This window comes from Lontra canadensis, unplaced genomic scaffold (assembly GCF_010015895.1).
Source record: "Lontra canadensis isolate GAN:19392208 unplaced genomic scaffold, GSC_riverotter_1.0 scaffold403, whole genome shotgun sequence".
Taxonomy (NCBI): domain Eukaryota; kingdom Metazoa; phylum Chordata; class Mammalia; order Carnivora; family Mustelidae; genus Lontra; species Lontra canadensis.
Window position 1 is genome coordinate 57,606 of NW_022631397.1, and position 20,797 is coordinate 78,402.

The 20,797-nt window shown below is 53.6% G+C and overlaps 1 protein-coding gene across 3 annotated transcripts in view; it reads left to right on the top strand.

The window, feature by feature from the left end:
• Positions 1 to 20,797, top strand: part of LOC116862944 (sodium- and chloride-dependent taurine transporter) — a 63,111-nt gene that overhangs the window by 21,647 nt on the left and 20,667 nt on the right. Inside the window, exons 1-3 of one of the 3 annotated variants that reach the window (XM_032850387.1) lie at positions 10,458 to 10,645; positions 18,361 to 18,603; positions 20,487 to 20,621. In XM_032850387.1, the coding sequence (XP_032706278.1) occupies positions 10,606 to 10,645; positions 18,361 to 18,603; positions 20,487 to 20,621 (418 nt within the window). In that variant the 5' untranslated portion in view covers positions 10,458 to 10,605. Of the gene's footprint in view, positions 1 to 10,457; positions 10,646 to 18,360; positions 18,604 to 20,486; positions 20,622 to 20,797 lie in introns of those variants that run through there. The other 2 variants (XM_032850385.1, XM_032850386.1) reach the window with 2 other exon arrangements.

Genomic DNA, 20,797 nt, shown 5'->3' on the forward strand with positions numbered 1-20,797 from the left:
CATACATCACTGTGTAGGCTTAAGGTATGTGGCGTGATGGTTTGTTGTAATACTTCGTGGAGTGATGACCACAACAGATTGTGTTCACATCGGTCTTCTCATAGACAGACACTCCCACCTCCGTAAGATCGTGGGGTGGGGGGCAGACCTCTTGTTTTCCCTCTGGCTTTTATGTTTCATTTGAGAAGCATCTGTATTTTCAAACCCCTTCCAGCCCTGCTGAGTGGGGGAAGGCCCAGGCGAGAAACTCTGATGTCTGGGGAAGTTTGGGGAAAACCTGTAAGCATCTGAAAACCGAGAATTGAAAGTCTGTTCATTCAGTCAGCAGAGACTTGAGGACTTTTCCTGTGGCCCAGACTCTAGGCCACGCCCTGTGGACCCAGAGTTGAGCCTTTCTCTGTCCGGCCAGTGAGGGGACAGAGTAGCTGTGCATTGGTGGGGTCGCTTGAAGGAGTTTTGGGCACATAGAGTTCACAGAACTTTTTCAGAGGCCTTAAATGACAAAAGCATGCCAGGCAGACCCAAGCAGGGAAGGGCATTTACGGGTAGAGGGAAGCACCCCGGAAAAGGGAAGGCAGAGAGTGTAGTGCAGCTGGGCTATAGTGTCTCGCTCTGGGGGGAGCAGGGGAGAGGAGAGGAGGTGGGTGGGAGGTCTCGGCTGGTGACCCCAAATGCCCTGGTGAGTGCTGGGGTCTTGATTCACTTTGGGGAGCTAGTCTGGAACCCGAAGTCCTTAGTGAGTGCTGCAGGTGCCCCCTTAAAGGTAGTGACTGTTGTTTGGTTGTCTTGACAACCAGCTTCTGCTCAGGAGGAGAAATAGCCCAGCCCAGCCCTCACCCCAACAGGCTTGCAGGAGCTTTGCAGGCGCTGCCAGAGGTCCCCGGAGGAAACCCACTCTAATGAGATGTCTAACCTAGTTTTGATGACTCACGTGGTTTGAGGAGCATGTGAAATGCCTTGGGAGGGGGTGGCAGTCCCAGCAGACCAGGCCACTTGTGTGTCACGGAACCCCGGATGCAGGAAGTGTTCATTTGACATTTCCCTGTGGGACCGAAGAGCCCCGGGTGCTTGTTCCTGCCCCCAGTCATTGTTGTCGTTGATTAACTGCGTGAAATGAAAGGAGGCTGTCCATGGGTGCCCTGTTTCTCCTGAGAGCAGATCCATGCCTGTACTGAGGCACTTCCTCCTACCTTCCCTTGTGTAATTTGGGGTGGCCCATTTTACAGATGATGCAACTGAGGCCCCAAGGGGAAGTGACATTCCTGAGGTCACTGCTTGCCACGGACAAGTGACAGAGTCAGGCTCCAGCGGAAACCTTTTAAGGTGACGCAGCAGAGGCAAAAGTGGAACTCAGCAAAGGGGATTTGGGGAACAGTGTCTCACAGGGGGTGGTTCCTGTCGGGGAATTCAGACAACAAGGCTGGAGAGGACAGGAGGGACCCTCCTCTCCACTGATCACGCTGGGGAGGAATTATGTAGAATTCCACCCACCATCGAGGGGTCCTCGGGAACCAACTGATAAATAGATGAGTCAGTTTAAAAGGACGGATTTCTTGACTATTTATAGTTGTGGCCTGAATTTCAGGTATCCTTGTCCCCAAGGAGTAAAAGGAGACTTTTCTGATCTGCTGGGCTATCTAGAGGGTGAATAAGCTGATTAAGTCCCGGGGCTGCCCCTGAGGATTGGACAATGCAGGAGGGTCAGGGTGAGAGGAGCTCAGAGGAGGTGGGGGCAGGGCACCCAGGGCTCAGTCCCTTCCCTTCACGAATTTGTTATTAGCCTCCTCATTGCTCTAGGTAGCCTGAATTGAAATGGTTAACATCCTTTCTAGCCTGAGGGGCCAGTATTTAGTAATCCCTGCAGGTATTACAAAATGAAATGGGAAGGTCCTTGTACAAAGCTGCCTCCCAGAGGTGGATTTTTTTGCCAGCTGTTGCGAAGTCTAGGCTGGCCCGTGACCTGTGATCTGGGCCTGCTCAAGAGACCTGGATTCTGATCCTAGCTGGTTAATGTGCAAAATGACACCCCTGCCTACTGCTGGCCTCAGTTTCCTCCTGTGTTAAGTCAAGTGAAGAGGGGGACTTCCTGGTGTCAAAGGCCAGAGCCAAGAGATGCCCCAGAGCCCAATGGTTGAGGACCCAGGGTTCTGGAACCCTGCCTCTTCCTGGCTGTGCAACGTCGGTCAAGTCACTCAACCCCACTGAGCCTCATACGGGGTAAGACTCCTCATCTCACAGGAGAGTTGGTAAGGACTGGGTAAATATTTGGCACCCAAGTGTCAGGCACTGAGCTGGGCACACACAGTCGCTCAAACCAGGGAGCTCTCCAGAACTGGCTCTGCCATGCTCGCATTTAGAGTGTGTTTTTTTGTCCCGTGAGAGTCTCTGAAAAATGTCATGAAGTCTCATTACTTTTGGACCGATTAAAGGAGAAAAGCAAGCAGCTAGAATCAGTGAAAAGTGGTTTAAAATGCAGTAAGAAAAATATTTAGCATGAATAAAAAATTACTACCAGCTAGAATATTATCAAATGCCCAACAGAGTGCCAGGCACATAATGTTAGCTGTAACTATTTTTGTTTCCAGGATGTAAGAACAGTTGGAATTGGAACAGAAGGTTGCTATGACGATGGTACACGAGGGTCCTTCTCATTCGCTATCTCTAGGGAGGAGGCCCACCCTCTGCCCTGGAGCATCCCCTGGGCGTGGGAGGAAGAAACTAGGACTACAGCTGAGGAATGAGCAACTTGTTCTTTGGGGAGATGGGTGGGGGATGGTCAGGGAAGGCTTCCTGGAGGAGGTGTCGTTTGAGACTGGAGAGGAGCAAGGATGTGCATTCTGGGGGCCTGAAATGGCCTGTAAGAATGCATGCACCAAGCTGTGAAAGCACAGAGTCTCCCAGGCAATGATGTATAGAGACAGTAAAGTTCTATGAACCTCCCCTCGCTTTAGTTCTGCTGAAGGACCCTCCTTATTGCTGGCGTTTTTCTGGAGTACTCCATCTCTGGGCACGTGGGCTGTGTTGGAAGGGACATTGTGACCTCGTGGGCAGATATTCTGAGGCCCATAACCAATGTGCTGGGCATCTTTTATACTCTCTAGGGCTTCCGATGTCCCCAATTTCCCAGTGCCTGGGGTGAGTCATGTTTGCATGTCCACCTGTGTCCCATCTGCTCGCAGAGTCTCCGTCCCCTTACAGAACCTTACTGGGCTGCCTTTCTGTGATTTCAAGCTTGGGAGGTCCCCAACAGCTTCAGTTACCTAGGAAACCGTGTCCAGGAGTCCACTCAGGAGAGAGGGAGCAGAGGGCAAATGTGAGAGTCCTTCACTGCTCCAATCTGAGTGGTCCAGCCGGAGGCCTGGTGGGAACAAGGTCTTTCCTGAGAGCGTCCGGCTTGGAGTGGGCCATGGCTCCCCTTGCCAAGAACTTTTCACCCAGGCCACCCACCCCAGACCACCAGTGGGATCCTCTGTTTACCCACTGCCTCCGACCAAATCCTGGCTTGATAGAGTCTCTCAGCCCCTGAGCTGACCCGAGGTAGGTTGCTGGGTAAACAGGCAGGGCATTCCCTTGGGGTCAAAGACCTCTGTGGGATTTGGTGCTCTGTGTGGCGTGGGCCTGGGAAGGAGCTCCCCAAATAAATAAGGAGTTGAGCTGGCCCTAGGCATCCAAAACAGTAGGAGCAGGCAGGGGAACTGGAGGCCTAGAACCTGAGTTGAAACACTGGAGACCGAAGCATTGGCACCTAGGCCTCAATTTACCCACCTGTAAAACGGGCACATGAGATCCGATCCGATCACGGTGTCCAATTTTCTGAATTCATACACATCCACAGAAGAAATTGGGGTTGAATACAGGTGTAGCCCACCCTCGGGCTGGCAAACCTTTTACCATAATTGCCTTTGTCTTGCCTTTCTGCTAACTGGCAATTCCCTGAGAGTGGCTCCCTCATGAACCGTGTTTGCCTTCACGCGCGACGTCTTAGCATGACCCATCTGTGTGCCTGGCCCAGTACTGGGTGGTTTATGTGTATCAGCTTGTGTAATCATCCCTGTGCCCTGAGGGGGTGATGCTGTTATCAGCCACAGTTTAGGGATGGGGAAACAGAGGCACAGTAGGCTGCCCAGAGCCCCACAGCAGGGCCCAACTCGGGTCTTCCTGGAAAGCCCCCTCCCTCCTCTTTTCAATCCTCAGCCTGCTTATCTCTAAACTCTGGGCATTGGGGGTTTGGGGCTGATTTGTCATTCGTTAATGATGGCCAGGTGAGGGTTCTCGGGTACCCGGGGACCTCCAACTAGGACCTTTGGGGTTTTGAGGCTGCTGGGAGTTGAGGGGTCCCAGAATCTGATTTCCGTAGCTGCAGCCAATCTGGGGGATACCACCAAGCTGCTCCTCCTCCCAGAGGTCGTCTTCACAGCCATGCAAGGAAGCAGGGAGGCTGCTGGGCCACTCCGCTCCAAGTGGCCAGTTGGCACCACCCCCACGGGGACGCTCTACAGCCCACTTCCCAGTAGTGTTTGTGACACAAATTTGGCTCTCGAGGCCAGGCCCCAGGCCCTGTAACTTCCGCCTCTCCTGCTTGGCCAGCACCACTGCCCATGGGGTATGGACAGCTGGTCTGGGGCGCTGCAGGCCTTGGTCTAGCTCCCCAGCTGGGGGCAGCTGCCTGAGCTGTTCTCCCGACCCCAGGCCAAGGCAAGCTAGGGGAGGTGATAGGAGGGCCCACATCTGTGCCCAGATCCTCCAGGGAGCCACCAGCCCATAGGACCTACATAGTCCCATAGTCAGCAGGTATTCTGGGAGGGTACCCCACCGTGGAAGAGGAGGCTGGATAGAAGGGAAGGGGCAGTTGGGAAGAGGCAGGAGTGTTTGGGGGCTGCCCCATGTCTCAGAACCGGCTGACCTGCATTCGAACAGTGGCCCTGGTGTAGGGCACCCAAACTGTCACTGGTCTCGGGGTCCTCATGCTGATAGCTCACACTTTGTTCAGGTACTAAGTAGTCTGTTAGCTCATTTATCCCTCAGCAACCCTAAGAAGTAGGTGCTTCTTCTGTCCTCATTCTGTATTTGAGGAAACTAAGTCACAGACAGGTATATCTGTGGTGTGTGTTTTCTTCTGCTGGAGAGGTAGCCTTTGTAGAGAGACGTGTGTGTGCACATGTACACCTATGTGCCCATGTGTGTGGGAGGGATGGTTATGGGATCCTGTAGGTGTGAGCTGTTAAGGTCTGCTGGTCAGCTGGTTGAAACCATGGCCCAGGGAAGGCCTGGTGCTGCTGCCTTGGTCAAGCAGTGGTCACTGGCAGAGCTGGGGCCTCACCTGGGCTTCCTGGGTCCTTCCTGCTATTGTCCTTGGGTTTGGGGAGCTGACACTTTAGGGACAGGTGCCTGCTTCTCCATTTCAGAAGGCCCCACCTGCTGCCTCTGCTTCAGGGAAAAAATGACTTCCACTGTGCTGGGGTAATAGCTAGGGGCCCCCAAGTCCCAGGCAATTTACCCAGTACATCGTGTCTCTTTGGACATGCTGCCCAAGATCTGCTGTGCTGGGTTTGCCCCCTGGGTGGGGTGGGGAGTCTCTGAAGTTTGTTCCCCCAGGATCACATACCCTACTCAGCTCCCTGCCCCAGAAGTCACAGGTCATCCATCTGCCAGCCCCAACCTTGATTTCTCAAATTCTTTTAACTTCAGCCAGCATAGAGGGATCATTGCCTTGTCCCTGGTTCAGATTCTGTCGCTTGCTCACTGGGTAACTTTGGCCAGGTCCTGTTTCCTCTCTGAGCCTCGGTTTTCTTACCTGTATAATGGGTTACTATGAAGGTGCAGTGGCGAAAGGGAATAGGGGAGCCTCTGGCGGATTGTCAAGTCTGGGCACATGGTTCTGGGGTCGTCCTGGGACTCACTGGGGCTGGCAGAAATGAACCCCAGCCAGCCCAGCCCCAGCTGTTCCCAGTGCTGGCAGGGGCTACGCAGACGGTGTGTGCACACAGCCATTGCCTGTTTGCGTGCCTTACCATCAGGCAGTGAGAGTCTCCTTCACTGGTTGGTTTTGTTTTACATGTTACCAGTCATCTCCCAGTTCATTAGCACCACTCTTCCCAGCCTCACCTGATTCTAAGAGTCCTGTGGAGGGTTTAATGACCTTGAAGATTCAGAGTCTGGAGGTCTGGGGCAGGTCCAGGCATTTGGATTTTCAGCCAGAGTCACGGTGGTGATGTTTAGGCAGCTGGGTTTATCCAGCAGCTCAGCCCAGAGACTTGGGCAAGGAATGGTTTCACAGGTTATGGGAACCACTTTACAGATGAAGAAACTGAGCTTTCCCAAGGAGAACTTTGAACTTTGTCCAGGGTTGAAGTCTGAGCAAGAGCCCAGTCCCCCAGTGAATGGTGAGGTGACATAGGCCAGAGGCGGCAAGGGGGGAAAAAATGGGATGGGCAGGAATGGCTTCTTGGAGGGGTGACCCTTGGGGCAGGTCTTAAAGGTGGGTGGGATCCTCTTAAACATAAGGGAACCCACAAAGCACAGCACTGAATGGGCTAGTGAGAAAAAACAAGGAGGTCCCGAGACTGGGGCAGGACTGGAGGGATAGGTAAGGTGGCAGAGATTGGGGCCAGTGACAGTGTCAAAGTTTCACAAGCTTTGGATTCCAGGTGAGGAAATAGATGATTCTCCAAGCAGCTGGGAGCCACCGATAGTTCTTGAGGGGACGGCAACGTGGTAGGCAGTGGGATGGGCTAAAAAGAAGCTTGGCTGAGCTAGGGGGCATGCCTCTGGGGAATTCCCAGTGGTTGAGGTGGCCTCATTTTGTGTCGCCGCATGGGTGACTGGCCATAGGGTGGCACCATGCTCATTGCAGACATGATCAGGCCACAGGTGGAATTACAGTGGGAGGTGAAGGGAGGTGGAGGCAGTCTGGGGGTTGCCCTGGGAGATGGTCTGCACCATGTAGAAATGTCCTTCTCTTGAGCCCACCCCACCCCCGATATGGATTTTAATGCTGAATTTTCATCTAGCCGGGCAGTAGCTGCTGTTAACGCACTGTCTTGTAGCCTGGGAGTTGCCCCTGCGGCCACACCACTACCCGCCAACCCGACGGGTCCAGCCAGGTTGGGAATAAGCTTTGCCTTCAGCCTTTGGCACCCACTGTGTTCCACTGGGTTGGGGATGCTGGGAGCCTCCCTGCCCTCCCTCACTTCCTTCCAACCTCGCTTTTCCCTCTGAAATGAGTTTTCTTCAGCTCCAGTGGCCCAGCTGTGAAAGAGGCTGGGGGCTCTTGTTCATTGGCTATGGGTCGGGGCCTCGGTTTGCTTATCTGGAAAGTGGGCTTGCATGTGCACCTTCCAGTACCCTAAGGCCCCCATTTTTGTGCCTTGCGGTTTTTGTGTGGGATCCACAAGAATCCTCCAGTGGATCCACAAGGAGCCTGCCAGTAGGATTTGGCAAACCTTTAGGAAACCAAGGAGAATTCACTTCAAAGTCAGTTTGGGAACATGCTCGGGGAACATGTTTCATGAAAAGTGATTTCCTGAAGATTGAGGACTCGTCTGTCAAAAGAGGGCAAAGCAGGGCGCCTGGGTAGCTCAGTGGGTTAATAAGCCTCTGCCTTCAGCTCAGGTCATGATCTCAGGGTCCTGAGATCGAGTTCTGCATCAGGCTTTCTGCTCTGCGGAGAGCCTGCTTCCCCGCCCCCTCTCTCTGCCTTCCTCTCTGCGTACTTGTGATCTCTCTCTCTGTCAAATAAAAAAAAAAAAAAAAAAAAGGCAAAGCTTTGACAGATTTGACCGTCTCAGGGGAACTATGCTCAGATGCGGGGGACACATCTCCTCTCTGTCTGGCTCACCCTTAATTCTGTCGGCAGCCCTGCCCGGTCCTTAGGCGTCGCGTGCTGCTGCTGTCCTGTGCTCTCTCCACCAAGCTGAGGAACCTTCGCAGCTCTGAGGTATTACATATTTACTCCTATGTTGAGTGTGCCCAGGGTTGTGAGCCCTGAAGGTCTGACAAATATTGATAGTGCTGGGCCTTCTACCAGGTGTCAGGAAGCTGGCCCTGGGTGACAGTAAGCAAACAATTACAAGATAGGCTGGTGAGCCTGGGGACAGAGGTGATGTGAACCACAGAGCCCAAGGAAGGCACGGGGGCGTCCTCAGGGCCATTGTCCTGGGGAATCGCTTGAGAATTGCCTATGCATTACTTGGGGAACAGTGTGCCAGGCTAGGGGAACAGAATGAGCCAAGGCATGGAGGCATGAGAAAGCCTCGGGGGAGTGTGTGGTTCCGTAGCCCCTGGGGATCTCAGGTGGGCTTTGGGTGGGGGAGGACACTTGAGACTTGACCGCCAGGTAAATGGAGGAAATTCCAGGCAACACACCCCTTTGCTCTGAAACGGAGCACTGGCAGCAGACATGACGAGTTGAAGACCACCACTGTCTTGCTAAATCCCTAGCTGCTTTGTTCCACAGGCACCAGACTTCCCCTGAGCTAAATTTCTAAGATGTGAAGTATGAGGGCAGCCAGGAAGGAAGAAGGTCCTTCCTCATTGAGTAGAGACATGTTTAAAAGAGGAACCATAACAGGGACCTTGTTTTTTATATACATTTAATGAGCAAGGAACCTTCACACACCATAGATGGGAGATTGTGCCCATCTTACAGACGGTAACACTGAGGCTGAGAGAGGTGCCTTCTCTAGGCTATTTAGCAAGGAGTGCTTTGACTGTTTCTATGGAGATGTGACTTCCGACAGAACCGGGGTGACAGAGTTGGAGGTGACTGACTCTGAGTGGGTGTTGGGCCACAGGCGCGCCCTTCGCTGGCCTTGTCACTGAGGGCCTATCTTTCTCCAGTTTCTATAGAGCCAGGGAGGGGCTGCCCTGTTTGCTTTTCACCTCCAGTGAGAGGAGGGTGGCTTTAGGGTTCTTACAGCTTAAAAGGGGAAGTCTGAGGAAATGGAAACTGAGCTTTTCTTTTTTTTTTTTTTCTCATGTCTCTTTTTTTGTGACCTCCAGAAATAATCCTGGTTCTACAGAGCCTGCCCCAGGACCATGGTAGACCCTACCCCACCCCCACTTCCGGCCAAACCAGGCTGAGGGCTGGGGTGATGGGGACACAGACGGGAGGAGAGTGACAGGCTGTGGCTGGTGAGTCAGTGCCAGGAGACCGTTGCCTGCTGACTCACTGCCCCGTGCACCAACATAGGCCCCCGAGCGCCCCCGTTAGCCATCATGGCGGCCCTGCCCGCTCTCCTTAACTTCCTCTCCTTTTGTGAAGCTTTTGGTGTGGCGGCATACGCTGGAAATCGACCACGCAGCACTTGGGTCCAGAGCCTGCTCAAACAGAATCCATGAGGCCGGTCTGTTCCTGAACTCTGGCGTCCTCCAGGAGTACAGATCCAGCCAGGCGGTGAGGCCCAGCCTGGAGAGTGTCAGGGCCCTGCTCCTTGACCAGATGTATAATTCCTGTCCTCCTCCTGAACTTGTAGAATAATTTCTATGTTACTTGGACAGAACAAGCCCCTCCCCTCTGTCTCTGGACGTTAGTACCTTGGGGGTGGGAAGGTGACCTCGGATCCCCCTGTGGTGGCCCTGGGCCACCACCAGGGTAGTAAGTGTGCGGTTACCACGGGATGGTTGGAGCCTTTCCTACCCACTCCCCCAGGTGAGTGAACCCCTGAGGTCCTCTAGCAGCAGATGCTCACCCTCTTGTTCTTTCCAAACCCATGGGCTTCCCCCATGGAGAGAGGAGGGGCCTGACTCAGGGCATGAGGGTGTTTTTTCCCTTTGTGGCACCGGTGTTGTGGCCCTTAGCCAAGGGGAAGGAGGTCCTGCCACCATCCTTGGCTTTTCCCTCTTGATTCAGCCAGTCCTACAGGTAGTCACTCATGACGAGGGGGCTGGGTGACTCTGGGGTGTTGGGGGTAAGGACTCAGTCTCCCCAGCTCCCCACTAACGAGTCCTCATTAGCAACAGCTTACAGGGAAGAGCCAAGCGTGGGTCCTCGAATCCCCTTCCAGGGTGGAAGGGAGAAGTTGGCCAGACAGGAAAAATTAGGGGCTGTAGCCACATGGTGGAGTCCTTACTGAGCACAGAACTCTCCAGGGACTCCCACCAGCCTCTAGCTAAACCCAGCTTTTAATCCTGGCCTCCTCTCTTCGTCACCCCATGCCCTGTTTCATTTTGCTCTCTGTCCGACGCTGGCCTTCTCTCCCCGTTCTCTACCGCGTCCAATGTGGCCCTTTTGGTACACACTATTCCCTGCTCTGAGAACAGCATTCCCCCAGATGTTTGCCACACAGACCTCAGTTCCAGTGTGGTTGAGAGCATGGACCCTGAAGCTCCTTGCCTGGGCTCAGTTCCCAGCTGTGTGACTTTGGGCAAGTGACTTCCCTTCTCTGGACCTTACTCCTTCATGCAGGCTGCTGAGAAGAATGAATGAATTGCTGCTCCAGAGCCAGGCGTGCCCCCTCCATGAAACCTTAGCTCCTCAGAGGGGCCTCACTGACTCCTGGGTCCCTGTCACCTACATCTCATCCTTCGTTGTCTTCTACATGCTGGTCCTGTCTAGTAAATATTTACCTCCCCTTCTAGAACATCAGCTCCAGGGGGCTCCCCTCCATGCCCCCGGTTCCTAGACCAGTTCCTGGCACCTCATCGGGTAAGCTTCTCGGTTAATGTTTATCCAGTAGTCCCTGCTTGCCAGAGCTACCCTTGCTCTGTTTTTGGACATCCGACATGCAAAGGGGCAGTACTAGGCCCGCGTGACCCAGTGGAACCGGAACTAGGCACAGCCTTTTGACCCCTAGTCTATTGCCCTTCCCCCTGACTCAGTGGACTGCTTGGCCAGTGCCCAGGTCTCCTCTGTGGTGCGCATGGTGGGTGCCCTTCTTGCCTTCACCCCCGGGGGCCACACCCCGATGTCCTGTCTTCTCTGCTCTGCCCCTCCCCCAGCCCAGCCTGGTGCCTTCCTCCTCCCCACCCCCACGCTATTTGCATGTCCTCTTTTTTTGTTTTATCTGTTGACTGCCTGTCTCTGGGCTTTGGGTCAGTGCCTGCCACTTCCAAGGAGATAAGAAAAATATTTGGACCCAGTCCCCAAGACCTTTTACCTGTAAATGTTTTTGTGAGAAGAAGATACAATGGCAGTACATTGGGCCCACATCCTGCCCGCCACCAGTTTGTCCCAGAGGCCAGTTCTATGCAAAACTTCTTCACTTTCCCCCACCTTTTCCTCTGTAAACCACAGACTGTGGAGTAGGACTCGTTCTGGTAGGTCCCTGTCCAGAGGTTACATTCCTTCCGGGGATATGGAGGCAGGATCTGGGTGCAACTCCTGACCTATGGCCTCGTGGCTGTGTGACCTGGGCCAGACCTTCCCCTTCTGTACACTTTAGCATCTTGTCCTGTGGAAAGGGAGGCTCTGTGAGGCTTGGGGAGAAGTAGACACTTAGACGGGGTTCAGGGCCGATCATGTGACAGGTAAGGTGTTACATGAGGGGTCTCTGAGGGTAGACCTGAGTTTTTGTGGGGTGGGGGCTTTGCAGTTAGATGAGGGAAGGGGAAGGCCTTACCCAAAGATGTTGAACCCCAGGTAGCTCACAAACTCTGTCCCCAGAGATGACATGCTAAAAACAATTCCCCAAACAGATTTCACTTTCACTAGGACCAGAATGTGGTTGCTCATTGTTTGGCTTTGTTCCGGACAAAACAATGCCAGGCTTCCTGGATGACCTCACTGGGGCGAGCTCTTAGGCCCGTGAGGCCGGGCTGGTCAGCATCTCCAGGCAAGCCTGCCCTGCCCTTTGCTGTGGCCACCTTGGGTGACCTGGGGTGATGGTGTGACCAAAGAAGGCACACCATTTGTCTCTGGGCCATGCAGTGTGTTAGAAATTAGAAAACTTAAGTAAGGCAGTGGGAGCTGAGGAGAGCCGCCGGTGGCTGGAACCTAGGCTCCTGTTTGCCACAGACCCTACTCTTCCCCAAGGCCTCCCTGCTTGTACCTGTCTTTCACCTGCCAAGCCCTTAGGGCCGTTGAGATTTTCAGACATGAGTGATCCCGAGATACAAACAGATAAACAAGACAGAAAGTTACAGACCCCACGATTCAAGCCAGTGATTAAATCTTTTGAAGGTATACCTTTTTATGAAAAAGACAAAAAGTCTTTTTTAGATTCATTTTTACTTTGTCTTCAAAAACAGCTCCCGTTAAGGCACAGGCTAAAATACCGCTCTTACCCATGCCTTGTGTTTTTGGTTGGTTGATGGAGTTTTTTGGCGCTTACATATTTATTCTTGTATTCAATTCTAAATGAGCCCTTCCTAGGGCCAGGATGGTACCTAAGGAGCCTTCGGCAGACATTACTAACTGTTCCCAGCCCTCCTCCTCACTGAGCCTGTCCCTTGCCTGGAGTCTGTGGACACAGGGCTGGAAGGAGCCCCTTTGGATCTATCAGAGAAGTCTGGGAGGATCTCCCTGACTGCTGGAGGAAACCTCTGGTCCAGAGCGCCCTGCATCCCGGCTGTCGATTGATACCACTTCCTCAGCCTGTGCAGTCCGTCCCTAAGGCCCCGGGTCCTGTCCCCTCTGTGTCCCGTGGCTCCTCACTTCCCTGTCCACCATCACCTACTTTTCTGATGTGTCCAGTCCAGCGGCTTGAAGCTGACTTAAAAGCACCAGGCCTGATGTCACCCTGTCAGCTTGCTAAATCCAAACCAGCCGAGTGCTTGAGAACGTGGGATTGAGGCTGAAACAGACCTGGGAGCCATTTGAAACTTCATAGGACTTTAACTTGCTGTGTGATTCCGGACAAGTGACTTGACGTCTCCAGGCCTCGTCAGCAGTACAGGGATGTGTAATGGCTCCCAGAGAGGTGGTTAACTAAGAAAATGCTTGCAAAGCACTTAGCCCAGTGCTAAATAAACGTGCCTGTAGTCATCGCTTCACCGATGTAGCTTGCCTTTTTCTTCCTTTTCAAAACACTGAGGATATGATGCCTGCCACACAGTATTATAAAATTCCAATGTGGTCAGCTATTTTCTTCAATAATTGCTAATATTTATTAATCACTTCATATGTATCGGGCCCTGTGCGGGATGTTTTATAGGCAGCCCCCTGTTTAATCCCTATGAGGTGAGTTTTAACCAGTGAGGCCCAGAGAGGTGGTTACTTGCTCCGGGTCACATGGCTGGGTCGTGGCCTCAGTGAACCCAGGCCTCTGGCTCTGGAGTGGACAGAGAATCGAGGAAAGGCGAGGATAAAGACCTGCTCTGGAATGCTTGATTGCATAGAGAACCCAACAGGACAGGGCTATCCAGGCCTGTGGTTTCCCCAGCTGTAGAGTGGCTAGATCCTCCAGATCTCCCCTGGGGATTCTAGGAGCCACTTGCCTAACCCCCAGAGTTTTACCGTGAAACACTGGCTAGGGAGGCCCAGAGGTGGAACTCAGAGGCTGACTGTGTGCTGGGCATTAATGGGATGGCAGGTATTGTAAAGAGGAAATAGCAGAGTACCTGCCGCCTTCTTTTGAAAACCTTGTAGAAGCTCATGAGTGGATAAGTCAGTGACCATGAGAAATTGAAATCCTCATTCTTTTCCAGAGAGAGCCTTGTGGGAAGCCGATTGTTTTTACTCAAGAAGGTTTGAGTTTTGCAAGGGAGGGTGAGAAGTTCCAGCTTCTTGGGCAGCTCCTCCAGGAAAAAAGAGGCTAACCCCCCAGCCCCCACTCCAGTCTGGGACTGAGGGGAAGACAGCCACAGCAGGGTCTACAGCTTGGTTCAGAATGCAGCTGGCTGTGGTGTGTGGGCACCTGGGGCCTGAGGGCTTGGGAGGGCGTGGGATGTGGGCAGGGTGCCCAGTCTCTGGCCCTACCCTCCACCTCTGCATCCTTTTCCCTCTGGCCTTAGCATCCCCACCTGCAAATAGTGCAGAGGGCTCCTCCTTTCTAAACTTTGCTCCTGTGCCCCAGGCATTGGGCAGATCATGATGGGAGTTCTGACTTCAGCCTTCCTGGGTCCCTAGCCTCAGGCAGGCCTCCCGCTTCTCTGCCTGAGCGTTAACTTCGGTGAAACGGTACAAAAAAAAAATCCCTTCCACAAGAAGGCTGCTTGAGGAGTAAATAGAAGACTATTGACAGCTCAGCACAAAGTAAATACCAAAAAATCTGGTGGTTGTAGATCGGGGAGAAGCAAAGGAACATCCGATAGATCCTCGGTGTTGCTGGCTCACGTTGCGGGCACGAGGTGGGATCTGTGCCCAGACGTGCCAGAGCTGACCAGGTGACCTGCAGGTTGGTCCTCAGGTACAGCCAGTTCTGGCCATGACCCCTGGAGCAGAGAGACAAGGAGAGAATTTCAGCTGGGCAAGGAGGGAGCCTTTATCGTGGAGCCTCTGTGTCAGAGCTAATTCTAATGCCGATTCTAATCGCTTCTCGCTGTAATAACCAAAGAGGAAGCTCTTAAAATGGGGAATTATGTATCACAGTCGCTACAAAATAGCCCTGGGACTGGTGCCAAGGAAAACAGCTCTTGGCGGCGGCCAACAAGGCAGCAGGCTGCTGGAACGCCTTGGGGGACAGGGGGTCTTGTTCCTAAGCACTTACTGCACCGTGGGGTGGGGTGACGGGGGATTCGGGGGGCTTCTTTGTCAGTCCGTGGAGATGGATGGAATTACTTCAGGGAAGCTGGCGTCTGAGATGGGGCGCGCTGGCAGAGAGGTAGGTGACAGAGCTGAAGGTTCAGGCACATGACCGTTACTGTCACTACCAGCTGTATGACCTCAGGAGTGTCGCTGGCCTTCCTGGGCCTTGCTGATCTCACCCTGAGTAGAACTGAGGCCTCATGCACCCCAAGGTCAAGGTGGGCCCCGGTAATTACGGCAATAACAACAGCAATGCAGCAGCTACCGTTTTTTTAAAAATTTTTTTATAAACATACAATGTATTATTAGCCCCAGGGGTATAGGTCTGTGAATCACCAGGTTTACACACTTCACAGCAACAGCAGCTACCATTTAAGGAGTGCTTGTTGCTTGCCAGATGCTGTTCTAAGTACTTTCCATACATTCTGTACGTCATCCCATGAGATGGGCATGATTATGCCCAATTTGTAGACGGGGACACTAAGGACCAGAGGGGTTGGGTAACTTGCCTGAGGACACCCAGCCAGGAAGTGGCTGTAAGCTTCTAGCCCAGGGCTCACACTCTTATTTTTACAGGGGTCAGGCTGCCACCGGAGGGCCTGGAGCACTGTGTAGGGAGCCTAAGGCGTGGGATGAACGGAAGCAGTTCTGTGGAGCCGGTGTCCCAAGGAGAAGGGAGAATGGGGAGATTGGGGGCTAGGTTGCCTTGAGGAGTTTGTGTTCCCTTCCAGCGTGGTGGAAGGTTGGGGGTGGGGTGCATTCTGGTGTGATTATGCTCTAGATACTGCCCTCAGCTGCTGTGCTAAGAACAGGTTTTTTTTGGGGGGGGTGGTAACGGTGTAGCAGTGGGGAGACTAGGAGGAGGCTGCTATGGATGCCCAGGAAAGAGCCGTCAGGGACCCCTTGATGGTTCCCCTGGCGACAGAGAAACACAGGTGGATGATGGGAATGTACAGGAGGCAAGAGACAGAAGCCAAGGGGCTTTCTGCAGTGGGCTTACACAGGCACGAGGCTGGGCAGACACCCCAGAGAAGCTTGGAGTAAGTTCTCCTTGAGAGGGAGGTGGGATGCCTGCACCTGGATCAGGCCTCATCGAGGCGTGAGTGAGTCTTGGGTGAGGCCATGGACCATGACCTGGCAGGAGGGAGCCAGAGGCAGGGCTGCTGCCAGCTGTGTGTTCCCCGAGGACGTGGGGGCTGTATTTGTGGCAGAGATGGATGAGACCAGTGATGTGACAGAAGGACCCATCCCTGGATGCACACCTGGATGTGACGCCCCCATAATGCCAGACATGTGACAGGCCCCAGTTCTGCCCCATTCGAGTCCTATCCCACATCCCGTCTCGGCTCGGCCACAGGCATTGGGAAGATGGGGTCCTGAGTGGAGAGGGGGTTGGAGGTGTCCCCTCATGGGAAATCAGAGCCCAGAGCAGAGGGTCTCAGGGAACTTCCTAGCCCCATTCCCGGGCTTCTGCAGGGTTTTCTGAAGAGACAGTCAGGCTGAGGGCTTTCATGGTAGCCTCAGAGAAGCAGACCCCAGCTCCTCCTGTCCTAGCGGGGAAGAATTTTCCTCGCCATTCCCAGCTGCCTGTGTGAGCAGAAGCCGGCCACTCCCCTCCTCCTCCTGGCTGACCTTGGGAAGTGCCTTGTAGCCCCGAGATCCAAGGGGAGCCTGAAAGAGCGGAACCGACCCTCTTGGTGAGGAGGTTCAGGGGTCATTCCCTGAAAAACATCTTCATCAGGAGGGACTTGAGTCCCACATCCTCCAATTATGCTCCCATCCAGCCGGCCCACAATGGGCTGCTCAGATAACCATCGGGGGCTGCACAGATTAATGCTGGAACAATGCTGGCCGCTGGGGCTATTTTTACAGTAGCCCTACGCCTGGCCGAACCCCCACGTCGCCTCGAGGGAGCAGGGCAAAGAAAGGCTATGCGGATGCCGCCGCCAGTCTGAGCTCCAGGAGACAGAGGAAGGGCTCAGCGAGCACCCGGCGGCTCCAGGAAGCCTTTTCTTGGTCTGCTCATGGCCAGATAGCGAAACAATCGGGGTCCCCCACCCCGAGCCACGGAGAGGAAGGAGGCGTGGGGGAAATGGGGATTCTGTTTAGCTTTTGTGCGTCTGCTCCTCCGAGCAAGGCCCCCATGGGCCCGGCTGCTGGGGCCAGGCCGGTCCATCCTCCTTTTGCACACCCCAGGTCCGCAGGCAGCCCCCACTGCGCCCTGTCCCAACCGCCACCTCCATAGGGCAGGGCGTGGAGGCTGATGCATTGGAGTTTGTGCTTAGCCGCAGCTGCTTGTGGACCCCACGCTGGGCACCAACCCCCCCCCCCCACATTGGTTCTCCTCCTGTGCTGCAGGTTCTGGGCACAGCAGTAGATAAGACAGGTCCTTGTCCCACAGAGCCTCTGTTCTTGTCGGGCCTGGGAGACCGTTAGCAACGAAGCAAGGATTCGAACAAGACATGGTTGGGTGGTGCTAAGCCTTTGATAAGGCAGACTCAGATCCCCAGTGGAGTTGTCCTGTGAGCTGGGTGGTAAGCTGGCCCGGGTGTGCCTGGGTGATGGGGCCACCTCTGGTCCAGCTGATGGTTTCCTGTAAGGAGTGTGAACCCAGGGTGTCCCAATGCCCTTCGCATGTTTTGAGACAACCTAGGAATTTCCACTTTGCTCTGCTACATCAGTGTCAGCCTCTAGTGTGGGTCATGAAGACAAGTGGGACCCCAGGCTGTTCGGCTATGAGTTGGTCACCTTTGTTTGCAGGCTTTTTATTCTGCAGATAAAGAAGCTGAGGCTCAGAGAGGGGTGGGTAGGCCCACTAGCTGCAGCTCCCACAGTTCAGCTGTCTCCCATGGCCCTCGGCCATGTGGGGGTAAAGCCTCAAAGGCAGCCTCTTCCCAGGGCTGGGACTCACCATGCTCAGGGGTGGGCTAAGGGTGATCCTGAACAGCTCTTGGGAGCTGAACCCAACAGGGAGTTAGAGGAAAGGGAGCCTGGATGTTATAGGAGTTAGAGCAAGCTACAGAGAATGGGTAGAGAGGGATGGACAGACAGATTGATCCGCATTTTCCCATAAATGTGGAGATGTCACTGGTTAATGAATTGCAAAAATATTTCAGAAATACCTGTTTTCCATACTTTGATGGAAGCCTCCTTTTCAAATATGGTTCCCATTCCAGCCTGAAACCCCATCCCTTACTCGTTTTATGTTTATCCATTCTTTGGAAGCTCAGAACAAACACCTCCCATGGCCAGGCACTATGCTGAGTCTTGAGTGAAATGGGAGCCATCATTTTCTAGGCAAATGTGAGATGCAGATGGTATCTGCTCATTGCTAGAAAATTCAGGCAGGCTGTTTTGGGGAAGTTACCTTAGAATTGCCTGGAGTGTGTCATACTTAGTAGAGAAGATGCCAGGGTTGGGGGGGGGAGTGTCACGCTTCTCTGCCTTCAGGTGTGGAATGAGGTGTGACATTTGGAGATGACAGGCAATGGGTCCCTGTGCTTCTATTGAGCAGGTGCCTGGGAAATGGAACCTGTCAATTCTTGACTCTTGAGGTCCCTGGTCACCCAGAGGGGTCTGAATCACGTTGTTGTCAGAGCAGTGGCCAGACAGGACCCTTGCCACAGGCCTGGGCTGGTCAGAGCCCACCAGCCCGTGGGTGGGAAAAGAGATAACGCCAGAGATGAGCAGGCCGTCCCTTACTGAGCGCACGTTGGCCTCTCTTCTGTCCCCCACAGAAAGCAAGGAGGACATGGCCACTAAGGAGAAGCTGCAGTGTCTGAAAGACTTTCACAAAGACATCCTGAAGCCGTCCCCGGGGAAGAGCCCAGGCACGCGGCCCGAAGATGAGGCTGAGGGGAAGCCGCCTCAGAGGGAGAAGTGGTCCAGCAAGATCGACTTTGTGCTCTCTGTGGCTGGCGGCTTCGTCGGCTTGGGCAACGTCTGGCGTTTCCCGTACCTCTGCTACAAAAATGGTGGAGGTAAGGCTGGACTGGGCAGAGAGCGGCCATCGAGGAGAGGGAGGGGCCAGACCACGGGGGCCTCTCCGTGCCCCGCTTTCCCAGGCCCCCACCTGGACCTCTGCGTGCCCACCCTATCCCACACCACCTAAGAGGCCAGACGTGAGCACGATTGAGAATCAGGTGACATTCTCCTCAAGGTTTTACTGTGCAACCTCAGTTAGGTCCCTGATTCTCCCTGACCAGCTGGTTGATCCCCTCGGACGAGAGGGAGTGAGGCCAGGACCATGTTTCCCACAGATTGCCCCAGATCCATGTGCCTTTGCTTGGGTTTTTTCTAACTTAATCTGAAGGCGCTTCAAAAGCTTTGTTCCCCCACCTCCCACCACCTGGTAAATGGAAAACCAGTATTATTTGCCATGATAGAAAGATACCCAGGAAAAAAAAATACAGTCGAGATATTTTTAGTTTTTTCTTTTTAATGTAAAATTTTCTCCCCTTGGACTGAGATATAATTGACCTGTAACACATGCTAGTTGAAGGTGTACAGTGTAACGGGTAGATAGACATCTATATTGCTAAATGATCACCACAGTTGTTAGTTACCACCCATCACCTCACATACTTCTGACATTTTTTCTTGTGATGAGAGCTTGAGGTTTACACCCATAGCAGCTTTCAGATACGTAGTAACAGCGCTATGAGCTGTGATCGCCATGCTGTATGTCATGTCCCCAGAACTTACACCTTGAAGTTTGTCTCTTTTGGCCCCCTTTGAAGATGATTGTTAAAAAATGTAAGGACTCTGTCCGGGTGTTCGATGAGTTGGACAGTTGGGGTTTGGGTTTTGTTTTGTTGTTTTTTATGCCTGCTGAGGGTTGTGATCTGGAATCATCTTCCTTTTGGAGGTGTCGGAGTCCGGCAGCGCGTGACTGGGCGAGACCTTCTCCCTGGTGCAGGAGAGGCCTCCAAGAGACCCGGGCAGGGAGGAATGGCTCAGCGCTCATGATGGCCACAGTCAGAGGGTTGAATGGCCGCAGGTGGCATGCCGCGGCCGCCCAAGCTAGGATAACCAGCTTTTGGGAAATTCTGCCTTAGAGACGGATTTCTTTCTGCCCTTTTTTAATTTTAAAAGATTTTTTTAATTTATTAGAGACACAGTGAAAGAGGGAACACAGCAGGGGGAAGGGGAGAGGGAGAGGGAGAAGCTGGCCTCCCGCCAAGCCGGGAGCCTGATACAGGGCTTGATCTGAGGCCCCAGGATCATGACCTGAGCCAAAGGCAGACACTCAATGACTCAGGCACCCCATAGAGCCTGATTTCTTAACCTTTCGTAGGTCTCAGGCACCTTTGGGACTCTAATGAGTCCCAAAGCTCCCCAGAACAAAGCACATAGCCATAGACCCAAGTTGCCCACAGTTTCAAAGGGTTTATGGACCCACTGAAGCCATTAGCGGACACTAGGTAGGAGCGCTCACCCCAGCTCTTGGCCCTCACTCTTCCCCCTGGCTCCCACCCTCAGCTGGAGATGCCCCCCTCGTGCCTCTCATCACTGTACCCTTCCTCACTAGTTCTTCTCTTCCTGCCCTGGGCGGGCCTGGGGAAGGACAGGTGAAGGCTTCAATGAGGAAGCCAGGCAGGTAGTTGGAACAGCATAAGCAAAGGCTTAGAGGCTTAAAAATCACCTGGTGCATCTGAGGGAGGTTGAGAAGGCCCACTGGAAGGGTGATGTCAGCTAAACAGATAGGCAAGGCCTGGAGAATTTTCCAATGGGTCCAAGACTTTTGGCCTCCATCCCTCCTGTCCCTCGCTCATTCTCTTGGAGCTCATTGGCTGGGAGGGCTTGGGAGTGGCCCCCGTGATAGCCACAACCTGATCTTCACCCCAGTCTGCTCTCTCTGCAGGTGCATTTCTTATACCATATTTTATTTTCCTGTTTGGCGGCGGCCTGCCTGTGTTTTTCCTAGAGGTAATCATAGGCCAGTACACCTCTGAAGGCGGCATCACCTGCTGGGAAAAGATCTGCCCCTTGTTCTCTGGTGAGTATGGGACAGAGGTCACTTGGGGCCTGGTGTTCATCCAGCACATTTTTATTGAGCACCTGCTCTTTGGTACATTGGAGCTTCATGCAAGTCCAGTTGGCACCATGCCTGACCCAGGGTAGCAGTTAGTATGATATTTCCGTGATGCTGCTGCCCACAGGAGCGGCTCAGTC